Here is a 16165-nt window from a genome sequence, read left to right as displayed (position 1 = left end):
GCCACACCTGGGTTGCTCAGTTGGTTAAGCATCTGCCTTTGGCTAGGGTCATGATCCCAGGGTCCTGGGATCGAGTCCCGTGTTGGGCTCCTTGCTCGGTGGGGAGCCTTATTCTCCCTCTGCCTCCCCTGCTTGTGCTCTCTTTCTCTCTCTCTCTCTCTTTCTGACAAATAAATAAACTAAAATTTAAACAAAAAAAGGAAAGAAAATCCAAATTACTTAGAATTCTACCAGTAAATTTTCAGATTTTGTGATTATCCAGTCTGGTACTTAAAAAATAATTACATAAATAAAGCTTGCTTCTTCTGGTTTTATAAATTAATGTGTATACCATTTCAAAAACATAATAATATGTAACCTGTCATCACTATCTTTACAATTTTTTTAAATTTCTGACATCCTCACGTAGTTTAAATAAAACTGACTTTGATTTGAAAAGTTTTGTAACTCTTTGGTGTATTTGTGGACAACTTGGATCTTTACTAAGCTGACTTATTTAGCTAATAGTAGGACTCCAGTGATCCAGACCCGTGAGTCTCACCTGAAACTCAGATCTGCAGCTTGGTACCTTCCGATTATGAGGTACAGATGTAAAACACAAAAATTCCTGAGTAAGCCAGCAGGCAGACAAACAGATGGACACACACAGACTTGCCTGTTGTCAGAGTCTGTCCATCTCAAGTGCAGAGGTGGTTGTGTCGTTTAGAATTTATACAGAACCTGCCAGTTGGGGAAAAATATTCTTCCCTGAATTGCTTCATTTAACTTGGGTGTGTGTGTAATCTATTCTTCCTAAATAATGCTGGAGTCATATTTGTGATGTTTGAAGAAGGATGTATGTGAAAGTAATTAGAAAATAATTTGAGATCCTGCTGTAATGAAGAACACCAGCCAGATAATTGATGAATAGATTAATGTTCAATATATGCCACGTGCAGCAATGACATATTTAAATAGTATATATACCTATTTATAAGTGAAGTTTCTGTATGTAAAATCTTGTGTATTTTTTTTTCTCTCACAGGATAATAAGAGATTTGTTTTTAAGTTGTAATGGAGTAAATCAACTAATTGAATTAAATTACTTAGATGGTATTCGAAGTCATTCCCTAAAAGCCTTTGAAACTCTGATAATCAGCCTAGGGGAACAACAAAAAGATTCTTCAATTCCAGGTGTTGATGGGATAGATGTCGAACAGAAGGACTTGTCGTCTTTAAATGTAGGTACTTCTTTTCGGAACGAGCAAGCTTGCTCAGATTCTCCCCAGAGTCTTAGCAAATTTTATGCCAGCCTCAAAGAAGCCTATCCAAAGAAACGGAAGTCTGTTAACCAGGATGTTCATATCAACATGATAAACCTCTTCCTCTGCGTGGCATTCTTATGTGTCAGTAAGGAAGCAGAATCTGACCGAGAGTCAGCCAATGACTCAGAAGATACTTCTGGCTATGACAGTACAGCCAGTGAGCCTTTACATCGCACACCGCCATGTGTATCTCCTGAGAGCCTCATCTTGCCTTCTCCCAAACACATGCACCAAGCAGCAGACATTTGGTCCATGTGTCGTTGGATCTACATGTTGAGTCCGGTTTTCCAGAAACAGTTCTACAGGCTTGGTGGTTTCCAGGCTTGCCATAAATTAATATTTATGATCATACAGAAACTGTTCAGAAGTCAAGGAGAGGAGCAAGGGCAAAGGGAAGGAGACCTCCATATACATGAAAACCAGGATATAAATGGAACATCTCCGTCTGAGATCACCACGAGGGAAGACTTACTATCTTCAACTGTAAAGAGAGACCCCGCACCATCGGAACTGGGTGGTCTAAACAGGAGTGCTGACGGTGTCGGTAAATTAGAGTCACAGCATCTCTCTTCTGTAAATGGGGGACATGTTTCAGCTACTGAGGAAGCAGAGGTACTTACGAGTCGAGAAAGTGAGACTTCGCTGCAGAGCATCCGACTTTTGGAAGCCCTTCTTGCCATTTGTCTTCACAGCACCAGAGCTAGTCAGCAAAAAACGGAATTAGAGTTACCCAATCAGGTAATAACTTCTCCTTTGTTCGGCTTTTGTGCTTTACTTTCCTTGTTTTAAAGTTCTAACATAATACTAATGCCATTTTGTTTTTCCAAAGATGATAAGTTCTGAGAAGCTTCTTTATGCTTAGCCTAGTGTCAGGTGCTGTGGAGGACAGAGAAGTGCATGACCCAGGTCTTGCCCTCAAGACTCTTACAGTTCAGTTTGGAATGCAAAACCACACGTATCGAAGTTACCAACCCTGAAAGGCATTAGACATGCATGTGTGTCAGATGAGTAGTAATGGGCTTTGTGTTTCAAAGTCCAGACTTTATAATCTCAGTGTGATGCTGTTCGGTGTCCTGCTCAGATCCCCTTTACCAAGCTGAGGCACCCATCTGCCATTGCTACAAGGATGTGAGTTTTCTCCTAAGGCTTGCCCTTGGCTCATGGGAGACACACCTTCTATAGACGCCTGGGAAGGATGCTCATAGCCAGTAATGGATGGATATAGCTCTGTGGAGTGGGGACAACCTTTGTGGTGCAGTCCAGGCTCCAGAGCTTCCCATGGAATTAGGCTGGAGCCCAGCATTTATTCTGAAACCACATTTTTGCCTGCATTCCCCCCTCATCCCCCCAAGGATATTCTGCTTCCCTCATGACCCTACAGATTTTTCCCAAGAATCCTCAGTTTCAGGCCCTGCTTCTAAAGAAACTTCAAATATGGCAGACCCCCTGTTAATAGCCATCCCTAACTGTTCTGTCAGCCAACAGGCTCTCCCTACTGCAGTTCCTGTCTCCTTGTGTCCTCCTATCTAAAAAATCTTGATGCCTCCACAGTGCTCCAAGTTAAAACTCCAGGCTCCGTAGGCTAGCATACAGGGTCCCAGTGTCGTGTTCACTTCCGTGCCTAGCTTCACGTCCTGCCTCCCTTCACCATGCTGCCGTCCACCTCACTGAGCTAGCTAACAGCTTCTCAAGATGCCACTCCTTGTTAGGAATTCTGGATGTGTTCTTCTGACCAGCAGACTTCTGACTCGATGCCTGCCCGCTACTCCTTGTTCTTATCCATCTCATACAACCCCTCCCCTGGGACACTTTTGACAGATCTCTCAGGCACCTTCTCTCTTCTTGATTATCCTAGAACTTTGTTTATAGCTCTAGTGTGGTTGTCATCATGCCTTGTCTACAAGAATCTGTTTCTGATGCTGGATGGAGGGAATTCATTAAGGGAGAGGTCAGTTTCATATCTATCTTTGTGGCCTCGTCACCTGATATAGGGACACAGGCTAGCAGCAAGAGTTTCCTTCAAGGACAGAAGGGAGGGAATAGAGAAGGGAGAGAGAGGAGGGGATTGGAATATAAACACTTCTTAGAGTCTTACAGAATCTCTAAGAATAAGGCATTTGTAAAATGTAGGGATAGTTAATCAAAACTCTGAAGTTTCAACTAATCTTTTTTGTGTATATATAGTTAATTTGTGGTCCGCTGAAATTCAGAATGAAATAAGGTGAGTGAAGCATTTGATAAATAAAAATGTTATTATTAATTGTAACTGGGTATTTGTATAAGAGCTAGATATTTGTAGTCCTTTTACTTTCTTATCTACTGCAAATAAATGGACTAGGTTTCTACTTATTAAGTAAATAATCTTTATTTTGTCACTTTTTTTCAAAGCATGTTATTAATATTCTTAGTATCCTTTATTTTACCTTAGAACTTGTCTGTGGAAAACATATTGTTTGAAATGAGGGACCATCTTTCCCAGTCAAAGGTGACTGAAACAGAATTAGCAAAGCCTTTATTTGATGCCCTGCTTCGAGTCGCACTGGGGAATCATTCAGCAGATTTTGAAAACCATGATGCTATGACTGAGAAGGTATGGATATGATCCAGGTGTGTTGTTTGGGTGTGACTGGCAGAGGCAGACATGTGTGGGATGGGAGTAGGGCCCTGACGAATGTGATTAGAACACATGGGCCAGGATTTGGTCAGGTGAATTCTGGGGGTCATATCTCCATCTGTGGGGAGGATAGCATTTACTCAGTGCCCTATCTCATAAAAAACAGGAAAGCAATGTGGCAATTTACTGAGACTTATTCTCAGTGGGACAGAAATGTATGATTTGATAAGTCTTACATATAACTGATAGTTTATTAAATGATAGTTCAGGGATGGTGAGGACTTGGCCATTTTTTTCTGATCCTGTCTTCTGATCCTTTCCTAATATAGTTAGTATTTCCAGAACCCTCTATTCATTTTAATTTTACATCACTCAAACAAAAATGACTAGTACTTGCATAGAAATTACTTCTTCTTTCAAGTTTCTTTAACCTGTAACTAATTGTCCTTTATCTTTATGTAACTTCTTAATAATACTGTCCTTTATCTTTATGTAACTTCTCTTTTAATTTTGCAGTCTAGCCATATACATGACATTTTATAATCCTCTGCCACAGTATTTTATGTTGCTGTTTGTTATAACTTTAAAAAACTTACTGAAATAGCAACCGTTGCCTTTGTCATATTCCTGCATCAGTTGGTTTATTGGAAAGTGTTAAAATACTACTTTATTTCGATCTTTCACTAATGTTGCAGTGATAAAGTACTCTGACATGCTTCAAGTGGAAATATGTTCTAAAGTGAAGACATTGGTAGCATTTTTATAAGAAAAGGAAGATTTCATGCCGCAGGTTATTGCACCAGAATTACTGCTCTCGATTTCCCAAATGCTTGTATATGGACAACTGGATTCTGAAATCTTCAAATTAATCCTGTTGAATAATTTTTTTGTCTACTCTGGTTACCTAATTTATGAAACATTTTATTTATAAAAATCCTATGGAAACGTCTTTTTCCCTGAACAAATTTGTAAAAATAATATTTATTTTCTAGCATTAAGTTGGAAGAAATATAATTCTACCTCATTGTGGTTTTTAGACATTTCCTATTATGTAACTAGAGTGAAATTTCATAGACTTCTTTTTTAGTAAAACTGAAATGACTTATAGCTTCATCTGTTAGAGACCCCCATTTCTGAAGCGTTCATAAAGTTGAGAGAGTCTGGAAACTTTTTGCTGCATGAATTTCATAATTTATAGTGCATCTTATTGATTCCCAAGACTTTTTTCCTTAAAGAAAACACTGAAGCTATCTTTAAAATGATTTTTGAGTAATAAACATTCTGTTACTAAACATGAGCACATATTACAACTTTCGCCTTCTGATTGCGCTGATCTTAGAGTCATCCATCTGAAGAAGAATTGTCATCACAACCTGGCGATTTTCCAGAAGACGCTGAGGACTCTCGGTGTTGCAGTCTCAAACTTTTGGTTGAAGAAGAAGGCTATGAAGCAGACAGTGAGAGCAATCCTGAGGACAGTGAAGCCCGAGACGATGGTAAAATATCACTGAAGTACTTGTGCTTGGATTTGCAAGTCAGATTATCAGTTAGCAAAGCGGCTGCGGCAATACCACTTTAGAATTTTATATTGCCTTGCCATTTAAAAAGTGCATTGCTTCATTTTATTTGATCTTGACAATAAATTCTGGCATTTGTATAGGCAACGTCATACAGATATATTTTGTTATTGCCAAATTGACTGAATGCCTGAGAATACAGAATACTGAGAATAGAGAGAGTCCCTGCTTTCATCGATATTCCAGTAGAAAAAAACAAACACTAGGTGTCAGAAGTGAACAATATGAAGAAATAAAACAGGCTGATGTGATAGTGATTGGGCAGTCAGAGAAGGTCTCACTGAGGTTGTCCGGAAAATCTATCCAGACAGACACTGACAGGAAGAGCATTTCAGGCAGTTTGTTAGAAAGATGAATTAATGTAAGGAATATAGACATCTTTCTGTGACATCCAAGGATGGTGCAGCCCAGATTTCTTAACTCACCACAACCCAGCTTGTCCCTCAGATTGAACATGATCCTTTGTCTCCAGGCTTAAAATTTGGGTTGAACAGAATAGATGGGCCTATTGGAGCCAAGAGCTTTCTGGAAGACTCCATCTCTTGAATGTTGGCCCTATGGCCGTCCCAGGACTGCTAGTCTTCACCGTTTCCAGCACCTGGGCTTCCTAAGTCTAGTTTCTCTTTCCCTTTGCATGAAGGAATAATTGTGGGTGTCCTAACGGAAAGTTCTTGTTGGACCCATAGCAAGCGTTTGTGTATAATAAAGAGTGAAGAGAGCAAAAGCAGCCACAAATTGAAAGAATCTATATATGTGTATATGTATATGGCCACACACAGATTTATATAACTTACTTGGTTTATTAAACTATTCTTGTTTCCAGTGTTATTAAGAAATAATTGACATACATCACTGTAGAAATTTAAGATATGCAGCATGATGGTTTGACTTACATATACTATGAAACAGTGATCACGATAGTATAAGTTAACTTCCATCATCTTATACACATACAGTAAAAAGAAAAGAAGAAAGAAATTCCTCTCTGTGATGAGAACTTGTACGTTCTATTCTGCTGACCACTTTCTTTTTTTTTTTTTTAAAGATTTTATTTATTTGACAGAGAGAGAGATCATAAGTAGGCAGAGAGGCAGGCAGAGAGAGGAGGAAGCAGGCTCCCTGCGGAGCAGAGAGCCGGAAGCAGGGCTCTATCCCAGGACCCTGAGATCATGACCTGAGCCGAAGGCAGCGGCTTAATCCACTGAGCCACCCAGGCGCCCCTGCTGACCACTTTCTTATGTATCACACAGCAGTGTTCACTATCATCCTCATGTTGTCCATTATATCCATCGTGCTAATTGATCTTGTAACTAGAAGTTTGCACCTGTTGACCACTTTCCTCCCATATTCCCCCATTCCTACCTTCTGAGCAGGCACTTTTGGAAAAAATACTAGTTCAATGATGTAGGTTTTATCAGTGTACTGACATTTTATAATGACAGACCTCCTCCTTTTTATAGGTTTGCTGATTAGTTCTTAATCATATAGACATTTATAAATTTCTTAACTACATGAACATTTTTTAAACAGCGCTACAGTCAGTTTTAAGAGCACATCAGTCAAATTTTCCAAAATGTAATATTCAGTGACAGTGTCCATTTCTCACTTATGAAGAAGACAAAGTGTAGAATTTATCCAACCAATAGCTGAAGCTACGATTTTCACAAAGATCTGAACAGGCAAATGAACTAGCCTGTGATTTAGATATTTTGGGGTCAGAAAGTTTGGGATAGTGTTTTTCCCACTTGTGTCAGAGAAAATGTGTTACATCTGTATCTTATGTCTATAAAAGTTACTGTTGATATTTATAATTTTAATGAAGATCAAAATTACTTTTAAGCCACTCATTTATCTTCAAAATATCCATGAGACTTGATTATCCAAGATACTTATTCTAATCAAAAGTTGCCGTGTAGGAAAAGGCTGTGTGAGAATCTTCTTACAAAGAGCACTTTGCTACAAAATCTCCTAAAATGTTAAGTGAGATTTGAAATATTTATTCAGGGTTTAGGGAATAAAAATCATCTTTTTCTTTTCCTCTTTCAGGTATAGACTTGAAACCTGAAGCAGAAGGTTTTAGTGTGTTAAGCAGTCCAAAGGACGTGATTGAAACCTTCACTGAAGGGGAAATCATATATCCTGAGATTTGTATGCTGGAATTAAATTTGCTTTCTACTGGTAAAGCCAAACTTGATGTGCTTGCCCACGTATTTGAGAGTTTTTTGAAAATCATCAGACAGAAGGAAAAGAATATTTTTCTACTCATGCAACAGGTAGAAGATGCATATAGTAAATGTGGTGAACGTGTGTCACATGCATGCCCCAGTCACTCATCTCCTTATTTAGAACTCAACTTGTCTGAAAATTGAGATGATTATTTATCTTTTATATAAAGTGCCTTACGTATGTTTTTATGTACAAATGGTATTCTAAAAATCTTCTAATTCCATAGTTCTCTAAAGCAGCATAAAAAATTAATGTCATTGGCTAACTAATCCTTGTATTATTTCTGAGATGGGTAATATTTTATAAATTACATTTAATATATAGTCACTGGTTTTGAAAAACCAGAAAACAAAAACAGTATGAAGAACATAAATGTATAAAACACCTGAAAAAAAAGAAAATGAAAAGTGTGTAATTATACACAAAGCATTCTTCCCAGTTATTTGAAAATATTTATATATGTATAGATAGTAGAGTATCAAATTATTTATCATGACATTACAGTTACTTCATGCTTTCATGAGGTAAGAAATTTAATTTCTCATGTTTTGTTTTTTAATCTTCAGGGAACTGTGAAAAATCTTTTAGGAGGGTTCTTGAGTATTTTAACACAGGCTGATTCTGATTTTCAAGGTGCGTTGAAACTGTTAGTTTTACACAATAGCTTTGAAATTATTTTGTTGTTATGTGAAATGAGGGGTTAATAATGACTTCCATTGGCATAGTGCCCTGTGATTTCAAAAGTCGCTTTATATGCATCATCTCTTTTGTTCAATAGACATACCATATCGTATCTTGATTTTATAGAGAGGAATGTCTAGATTCCAAGTGATTGAGTGAGTTGTTCAGGGTCATGTACATAGACTTGGCCTTGTGTTCCTGCCTTATCAGACACTGAGTGCCACTCTCCACTCTGTACTTTCACAGACATTTGAGGAATTCATAATGAATATGTAATATGGTGACATTATAATAGAAACATATTTTAGTTGGAGAAGCCTAACATACACGAAACATTAATGCAGGTTTGTCAGGTGTTTCTTCATGATTAAATTTGAGTGATGCATTTTTGGCAAACAGACCTTGTAAGTGATGTTGTGCCTTTCACAGTGCATCATATTGTGGTTCATGATGTCTGTATCTTATTACTGTGATGTTGACTTTGATCACTTGGTTGAGATGGTGTCTTGACAGGTTTCTCCATTATAAAGTTACTGTTCTCTCTTTATAATTAGTAAGTATCTTGTGGGGTACATAACCTGAGACTATGTAAATATTTTCTTTTCATCATATTTGAACTCACTAATCCTTGGCACCCATTGATGATTCTTGACTGAAATTGTTAATTCTGTGGTATTTGCCAAATAGTGATTTTCTATTTCTATTATTCTTTTTATATTTAATTGGGATTATACCGTAAAGAAAAGCTTTTCCTTCTCCATTTACTTAGTTAGTATATGGGTATGTTTGTATTTATTGTGGTAGACACTTAGTGGGTCTGTTAGATATGAAGACTTATTTCTGGCTTAGCTCTGAGAAACTCTGTCACATTACCTTTTAATGACAGTTTTACTAAGAGAGAATTCCTACACTACACAGTTCACCCATTTAAAATATACAGCTCTGTGTTTTTTGGTATATTTGCAGAGTTGTGCAAACATCACCACTTACTTGCTCTTAGGAATAACGCTATGACCACTCATCTACCAGTTTCCACATGGACACGTGTTTTCTTTTCTTTTGGGTACAATGGTAACTTTCAGATGAGCAGCCAGAGTGTTTTCCAATGTGGCTGCATTATTTTACATTCCATACAGTATATGAAGATTCTAACCTCTACACATCCTTGCTAACAGTTGTTACGACCTGTCTTTTTCGTTATATTCATCTTAGTGGGCGCCGTGTTACTCCCATTGTGGTTATGATTTGTATTTTCCTGATGGCTAATGTTGTCACACATATTTTCATGTGCTCGTTGGCCATCTGTGCATCTTCCTTGGATATCTAGAGAAATTTCTATTCAATTCTTTACCCATTTTTTAAAAGATTTTATTTACTTATTTGAGATACAGTTAAGAGCAACCAAGGGAGAGAGAGAGAAAGAGCACAAGCAGGGGGAATGGCAGGGAGAGGGAGAAGGGGGCTCCTGCTGCACAGGGAGCCCGATGAGTGGCTCAGTCCCAGGACTCTGGGATCATGATCTGAGCCGAAGGCAGACACTTAATCAACTGAAGGCACCCCCCTTTACCTATTTTCAAATTCGGTAATTTGTGGTTTTAATTGTTGAATTTAAGAATTTTTAAGTATGTTCTATATAAAAGCCCCTTATCAAAGATGTATGACTTGAAATATTTTCTCTCAGTCCTTTGCTTATCTTTTCACTCTCTTGATCATGTCTAATTGAAGCACACATATTTTATTTTGATGAAGACCAATTTATCTGTTTTTGCTTTTGTCACTATGCTTTTGGTGTCATATCTAGGAAGGTCGAACTTACGGTCACAAAGAAAAGAGTAGTTTTCTCCTCTCCATGTTTTCTGCTCTCTTCTTTTCTACATTCTGATCATAATCTTGGGTCTTCCTGAATTGGTCTTGCATGTCTTAGCTTTCCTCTCACATTACTTCCTTCTCTCTTTTTGTGCCGTGTTTTGGCAGATTTCTTCCATTCTATTCCAACCTTTTGACCTTTTGTTCAATTTTTAATTTTGGCAGTTATCTCTTAGGATTTAAGAGCTTCTTTTTGTTTGTTTGTTTTCTGGTTATTCCATTTTCATATAAGGATATAATATCTTCTTAAATATATCTGGATTTAGCAATTAACATTTTAGAAAGATATCTTCTCTACCCTAAATTATTTATTTTCTCTCTCAGATCAGTTAATCAATTTGTTTGTCTTTTATATCTTGGTTTTTCTTATTTATGTTGCTGATTCTCAAATATTTTGTGGACCTATTTTGCCCATTTCTATTTAAGAAAGCTGTTGAAGCTAATGTTATAAATTTGCTTTCCTATTTGGCATCTGCCCTGAATGGACAGTGTGTTCAAGAGCTCTGTGTGCATGTGCCAGTAGAAGATAGAGGCTCCCCAAATACAGGAAGTATAAAGAGAGCTTCACTTGGGAGGGCCATTAGAGCTACTGTTACCTCAAATGGCATTTTGTGTACATTAGAAAAATATGTCCTCCACATGTAGGGCTTGGCTAGTGAATAGTGTCTTTGTGCAAGAAAAAGTCATCCCTTCATCTGGGCAACACAGCTCAATGCCAAGAGGCATGGCTTGGTGAATAGCATTCCGGTTTTCTTTTAGCTCGTATTTTTTTCTCTTAGCTGAGCAACTTGGCTTGTCTGCAGACTGTACATGTCTACCTGGTAGCCTGATGCTAATTGTCCCACATTCCGTCTATGTCCTTGCCTGGCAATCCAGGGAGTTTCTTTAAACAGTTATCGGGCTGGGGCCATAAAAGTAAAAGCTGAGCTATCTGTGCTCTGTATTCAGAATTTAGGAGAGAAGTAGGTGTTTCCAGACAGACCTTGTATGAATCCCTGCATTTGTAGCCCTATCCTTACTTCCTCTCCGGAATGTAGACAGACCTATGGGCTCTCCTCTTCTTGGAGTCCCTTTGTAATTTAAAGAGATTCTAAGCAGCAGTTTTCTCTTTTATCTCTCTGCCCTTCCATCTTCAAGAAATATTTTTGAATCTGCTGTGCCCCCAGTGCCCACTGATTTCCTCACTCTTTTTGCTATTACAGATTTCTTTCTTTTTATAATTGTGTACTTTCAGTTCAGTGGGTTTTCAGTAGTAGACAAAGGCAAATATATATAAATATATATATATCTTCATATCTTCATTCCCTCATTTTGACCTTTTAGTTTTGGACTGAAAAAAAAAAAAGTCTGAGCACATACATATACTTTACTTTGGTCATACTACTTTATCCAGCCCCTCCAGCCCGGGATTAGCTAACACTTTATTTTATAGTGTTTTTTAAAAAATCGGAATCCTAGTTAGGTTCATATATTACAGTTAGCAGATATATCTCAAATCTTTTCATCTGTAGGTGTCTACTCCCCCCACCATTGCAATTTTTTTTTTTTTTTTGGTTGAAGAAACCAGGTCATCTATCATGTGGCATCTGCATTCTGAATTTTGGCGGTTATGTCCCTGGGAGTTGTTTAACATGATCCTCTCTGTCTTACATTTCCTTCAGTTGCAGTAAGATCTAGAAACCTAATCAGATTTGGATTTTGACCATTTTTTGACTGGAATATTTTACAGGCAGGAATCTTTGCCTCCATCAGAGGCACATAATGTCTGATTGTCTCTCTTTGGGGGACACTAGGAGCCATGGATGGTCATAGCCTAGGGACTTGCAAAATGGCAACATCCTGTCATTCCGTCTTCTTGGATAAGCTGGAATACTTAAAGAAAACTTGCTTTCATCAACTGTTTGGTTTATGCTCAGTTAGAATAATTCATAAAGGAAAGGCAAGAGAAATCATTATTTTCCTTTATTTTCTAGTTTTCACAGTTCTTACTCTTACTCATAGTTCTTTCATGGATTCGTGTTTCTTACAGGATAAAGTCCATGCTATTTTATAGTCTTGATTCAAGTTTCTTTCCAGATATACCTACTGTTCCACTACTGCCTCAGCTCACACCTCTACAAAACATGGTGCTGAAACAGGGCTGCTTTCCTCAGCTTTCTCATCGGGATTATTTCTGTCGTGTCTAAAAGGGAGATAAGATTTCACTATAGGGCTTTTAGGGGTGAAGATTAGCTGAGATAATGCATGTGAATATACTTTGGACACTATAATGTATGCTACAGATATTAGTTACTTTATTCTAAAAAGTTCTATGAATTTATGCACTACCCATGATATTTTATTCTAAACCTCACAATGAAATAAGGAAAGTGTTCAAAATAGTTGCTTGTGATATTTAAGTATTTTCATAATCTTTAATATTTACACTTCCATTTATGTCATCTAATTTAGAAAGTAATAGTTATAATTTAAACAGTTTCAAGATAAGGTAGCAGACTATTTTGTGGTTACTGACAGTGTCAACTTCTTTAACAAATACTGTGTTAATTTATGCTTCTTTAAATAATACCTCTCCTGGGAAAGGACCCATCTTTAAGAAAAGTGGTTTTGTGTTTTTGTCAGTGGGTTGGTTTGCATTTAATCGTATTGCTATTTTTTCAGCACATTTTTGGATTATTAGTTGTTTACAATCCAATGAAGATGTGACAAAAGTATTTGATCTCTTTCAGTGAAATTGTTTGTCTGGAACCTTCAATTATGTATTGGCTTTAATTTTTTCCCCTCTATCTTTCTTTAATTTAGCATGCCAGAGAGTATTGGTGGATCTTTTGGTATCTTTGATGAGCTCAAGAACATGTTCAGAAGAGTTAACCCTTCTTTTGAGAATATTTCTGGAGAAATCTCCTTGTACAGTAAATATGCCATAATTTAAAATTTTTTTCTCTGATACTTAATAGAATATTTTAAAAAATGACTTGGAAATCACTAAGTTCTGTCTTTTAATGTGGTAATGATTATGCAGTCAACTCCATGTTAATGTGTGGAAAGTTCTTCATCATTTTATTATTGGTACTTATTTTAACTGTTTCACTTCTGTTTTGGCTAACCAGCCCTGTCACTGGGCTCATAGTCCCTTTGCCTTATCCCACCCCAGGTCGTTGTTCTTAAGAAATGCTAAATAATTTTAATTACTAAAGAGAACTTAATTGTGATTAGTTTTTACCATTTTAAGGATTATCCTCTTTTTAGAAAGTTATTATCTACCCTTCAGGTATCTTCTATCACTTCTTTCATTGGTGTAGCTTAGTGACTTTTCAACTGTTCTTTGCTGAGAAACTCATTTTCATAATGAAATCTTGGCTAGAAGCATAAGCAAATAAAACAAAAGCTTGGAGCTACTTTCTTTGAAGCAAGGTTGAATGTTCCTGAGTCCTGCCCATTTCACTACCTTACTCCAGCTTGTAGACCCCGAGGGGCTCTGTGGAACACAAGGTTAACAAACACTAATGTAGACACTTGATAACTGACTGTATTTATGAAATGTTTCTTTTACCTTCCCTGAGTGCAGTTAGCAGCAGCAGCAGCAGCATTAGCTGTTATTGTGTGCATAGGGCACACACTCGGCAGTGTAGCGGACTAAGATGCTCTTCTCTACTCTACTCGTCTCCTTAGTCATTATTTCCCCCTAATTAAATGCTCAACTCCTCTCTTATATTCTCTATAATTCTACATTTAACCCCAAATTTATAATTTGTGAATAAAACATAAAAACCCTTATTTTGGTTTACCAAAACAGATGAAAGAAAATTAATTTGATTAGGAAAAGTCATGTAAAATAAGTTAGAAAGTAATTGAGCCACTCAATTTTATGAAGTCAGTCAGGCTATAAATATCATTCAGAAATCTGGAGAATTTGTAAGGTCTCTGGTTCTCTCCCTCACTTAAAAATAATTTAAAGAAACAACTATAGCCTACTAGGAAATATACATCTTTCTTTGTAGAAATGATTCTGGATATAATTATTAGAGTTGACATCTAATACTTAAAACCAATTCATAACTTTCAGGTTTGTGCCAAAAAAAAAAAAAAAACCACCTAAATCTAATATTAACCATGAGAGATTACGTATTTAAAGAATAAAATCCTTTTATTTTATGAACACTTTAGTGGTATGGTAGATAGGAAGTAGGAAGGCATTTAACTAGGAATGCTGATATGTGTGTAGGTATGCTTGTATTTTCATTTATAACCTGACTTTCAATGTACATTTTGTATTTATTTATTCTTTTTCTCTAGGAAGTACTTCTTCTCGGTATTCTGAAAATTATTGAAAGTGACATTACGATGAGCCCTTCCCAGTACCTAACCTTCCCTCTCCTGCATACTCCAAATTTAAGCAATGGCGTTTCATCACAAAAGTGTCCTGGGATTCTAAACAGTAAGGCCCTGGGATTATTAAGAAGAGCACGGAGTTCCCGGAGCAGGAAAGAGACCGAGAGCGGAAGTTTCCCCCAGCAGCTGCTCTCCTCTTGGCACGTAGCCCCAGTCCACTTGGCCTTGCTGGGGCAGAACTGCTGGCCCCACCTGTCGGAAGGCTTCAGCGTCTCACTGTGGTTTAATGTGGAGTGCGTCCATGAAGCTGAGAGAACCATGGAGAAAGGAAAGAAGATCAAGAAAAGAAACAAATCCTTAACATTACGGGACAGTAGTGTGGATAGAACAGGTATGATGTTGCCATTACCTGTTGCCTATTACACTAAGCCTTTCCTGACTGCAGGTTTGGTTGAGCTGTAAGAACACAGCAATGTCGTCATGTGCTCCCAGTATGTTTTTCACCCCGAGTGCCTTCCTGACGGCAGGCCCTGATTACGAAGCCTGGGTGGTCAGATAGCCTTAAAGACTTCATTTTCTTGTATATTTTTGCCTTGGGGCTGGGGCACTCGGTTACTGCCCCCGCGGGACCACTGCATATCCAACTGCCCTAGCTGGCGGTCACCAGCCCCATTTCCTGCCTCTTTCCTGCTCCCATTACTGGATTAGGGTGACTCCTGATGTTAGAGAAGGAAAGGATGCAACCCTAGAGCCACTTTTCTTTTTTTTTTTTTTTTAAGATTTTATTTATTTATTTGACAGAGAGAGATCACAAGTAGACAGAGAGGCAGGCAGAGAGAGAGAGAGGGAAGCAGGCTCCCTGCTGAGCAGAGAGCCCGATGTGGGACTCGATCCCAGGACCCTGAGATCATGACCTGAGCCAAAGGCAGCGGCTTAACCCACTGAGCCACCCAGGCGTCCCCTAGAGCCACTTTTCTGACCTTCTGCTCCCTACGCCCCAGCCAGCATGAGCCCCATTTCATGTCCTTTCTCTCTTGTCGTTCAGCTCTCCTCCTTGTGCTGCGTCCTACCTCTGTGCGCCTCTAGAATGTCTGGATGCATCAGCTTTTCTCCAGAGTCAGAATCATTCCCATTCCAGTCCTTTCTATAACTGATGGAATCCCTTTTATGTTTCCACGAAACTGTCTCATTCCTCATAGGACTAGGTCAGGAAGAAATAAAAGAAAAGTCTTTTATTTGTGCAAAGTCAGATTTTATATGGAAACATTAGTATTGTATCAGCCATGAATTCTCTAAAAAAAACAGTTTATGGTGATAAGAAGCAACACAGGGCTGATTGTTAGGAGCCATGAGATGAATAAAATGACTGGAGGAGAGAAATGGTTAGGGATTTATGCTTCATGGAGGTCCCTCTGGAGCTCTGCATTCCACAGAGCTTACACGCCACACTGGCGCCCACTTCACAACACCAGGCCTTCAGGGCAGGTCCTCTGCCACTGACTCCCAGATAGAAGGGAAAGTCCTTACTGATACTCTCAAGACTGAGGACTAGGAAAGGTCACCTG

General features: G+C 38.1%; 1 protein-coding gene across 4 annotated transcripts in view; it reads left to right on the top strand.

The window, feature by feature from the left end:
* The window catches only part of LYST (lysosomal trafficking regulator), a 178005-nt gene that overhangs the window by 46296 nt on the left and 115544 nt on the right, over window positions 1-16165 (top strand). For all 4 annotated transcript variants that reach the window (XM_046026228.1, XM_046026230.1, XM_046026227.1 and 1 more), the window contains 7 exons: window positions 1025-2042; window positions 3733-3894; window positions 5258-5414; window positions 7542-7768; window positions 8288-8354; window positions 13071-13180; window positions 14565-14991. In XM_046026228.1, the coding sequence (XP_045882184.1) occupies window positions 1025-2042; window positions 3733-3894; window positions 5258-5414; window positions 7542-7768; window positions 8288-8354; window positions 13071-13180; window positions 14565-14991 (2168 nt within the window). The remainder of the gene's footprint in view (window positions 1-1024; window positions 2043-3732; window positions 3895-5257; window positions 5415-7541; window positions 7769-8287; window positions 8355-13070; window positions 13181-14564; window positions 14992-16165) is intronic.

The sequence above is a fragment of the Meles meles genome, chromosome 13 (assembly GCF_922984935.1).
Source record: "Meles meles chromosome 13, mMelMel3.1 paternal haplotype, whole genome shotgun sequence".
NCBI lineage: Eukaryota > Metazoa > Chordata > Mammalia > Carnivora > Mustelidae > Meles > Meles meles.
The sequence above is the reverse complement of the archived record's forward strand: the minus strand, read 5'-3'. Positions and strand labels throughout refer to the sequence as shown.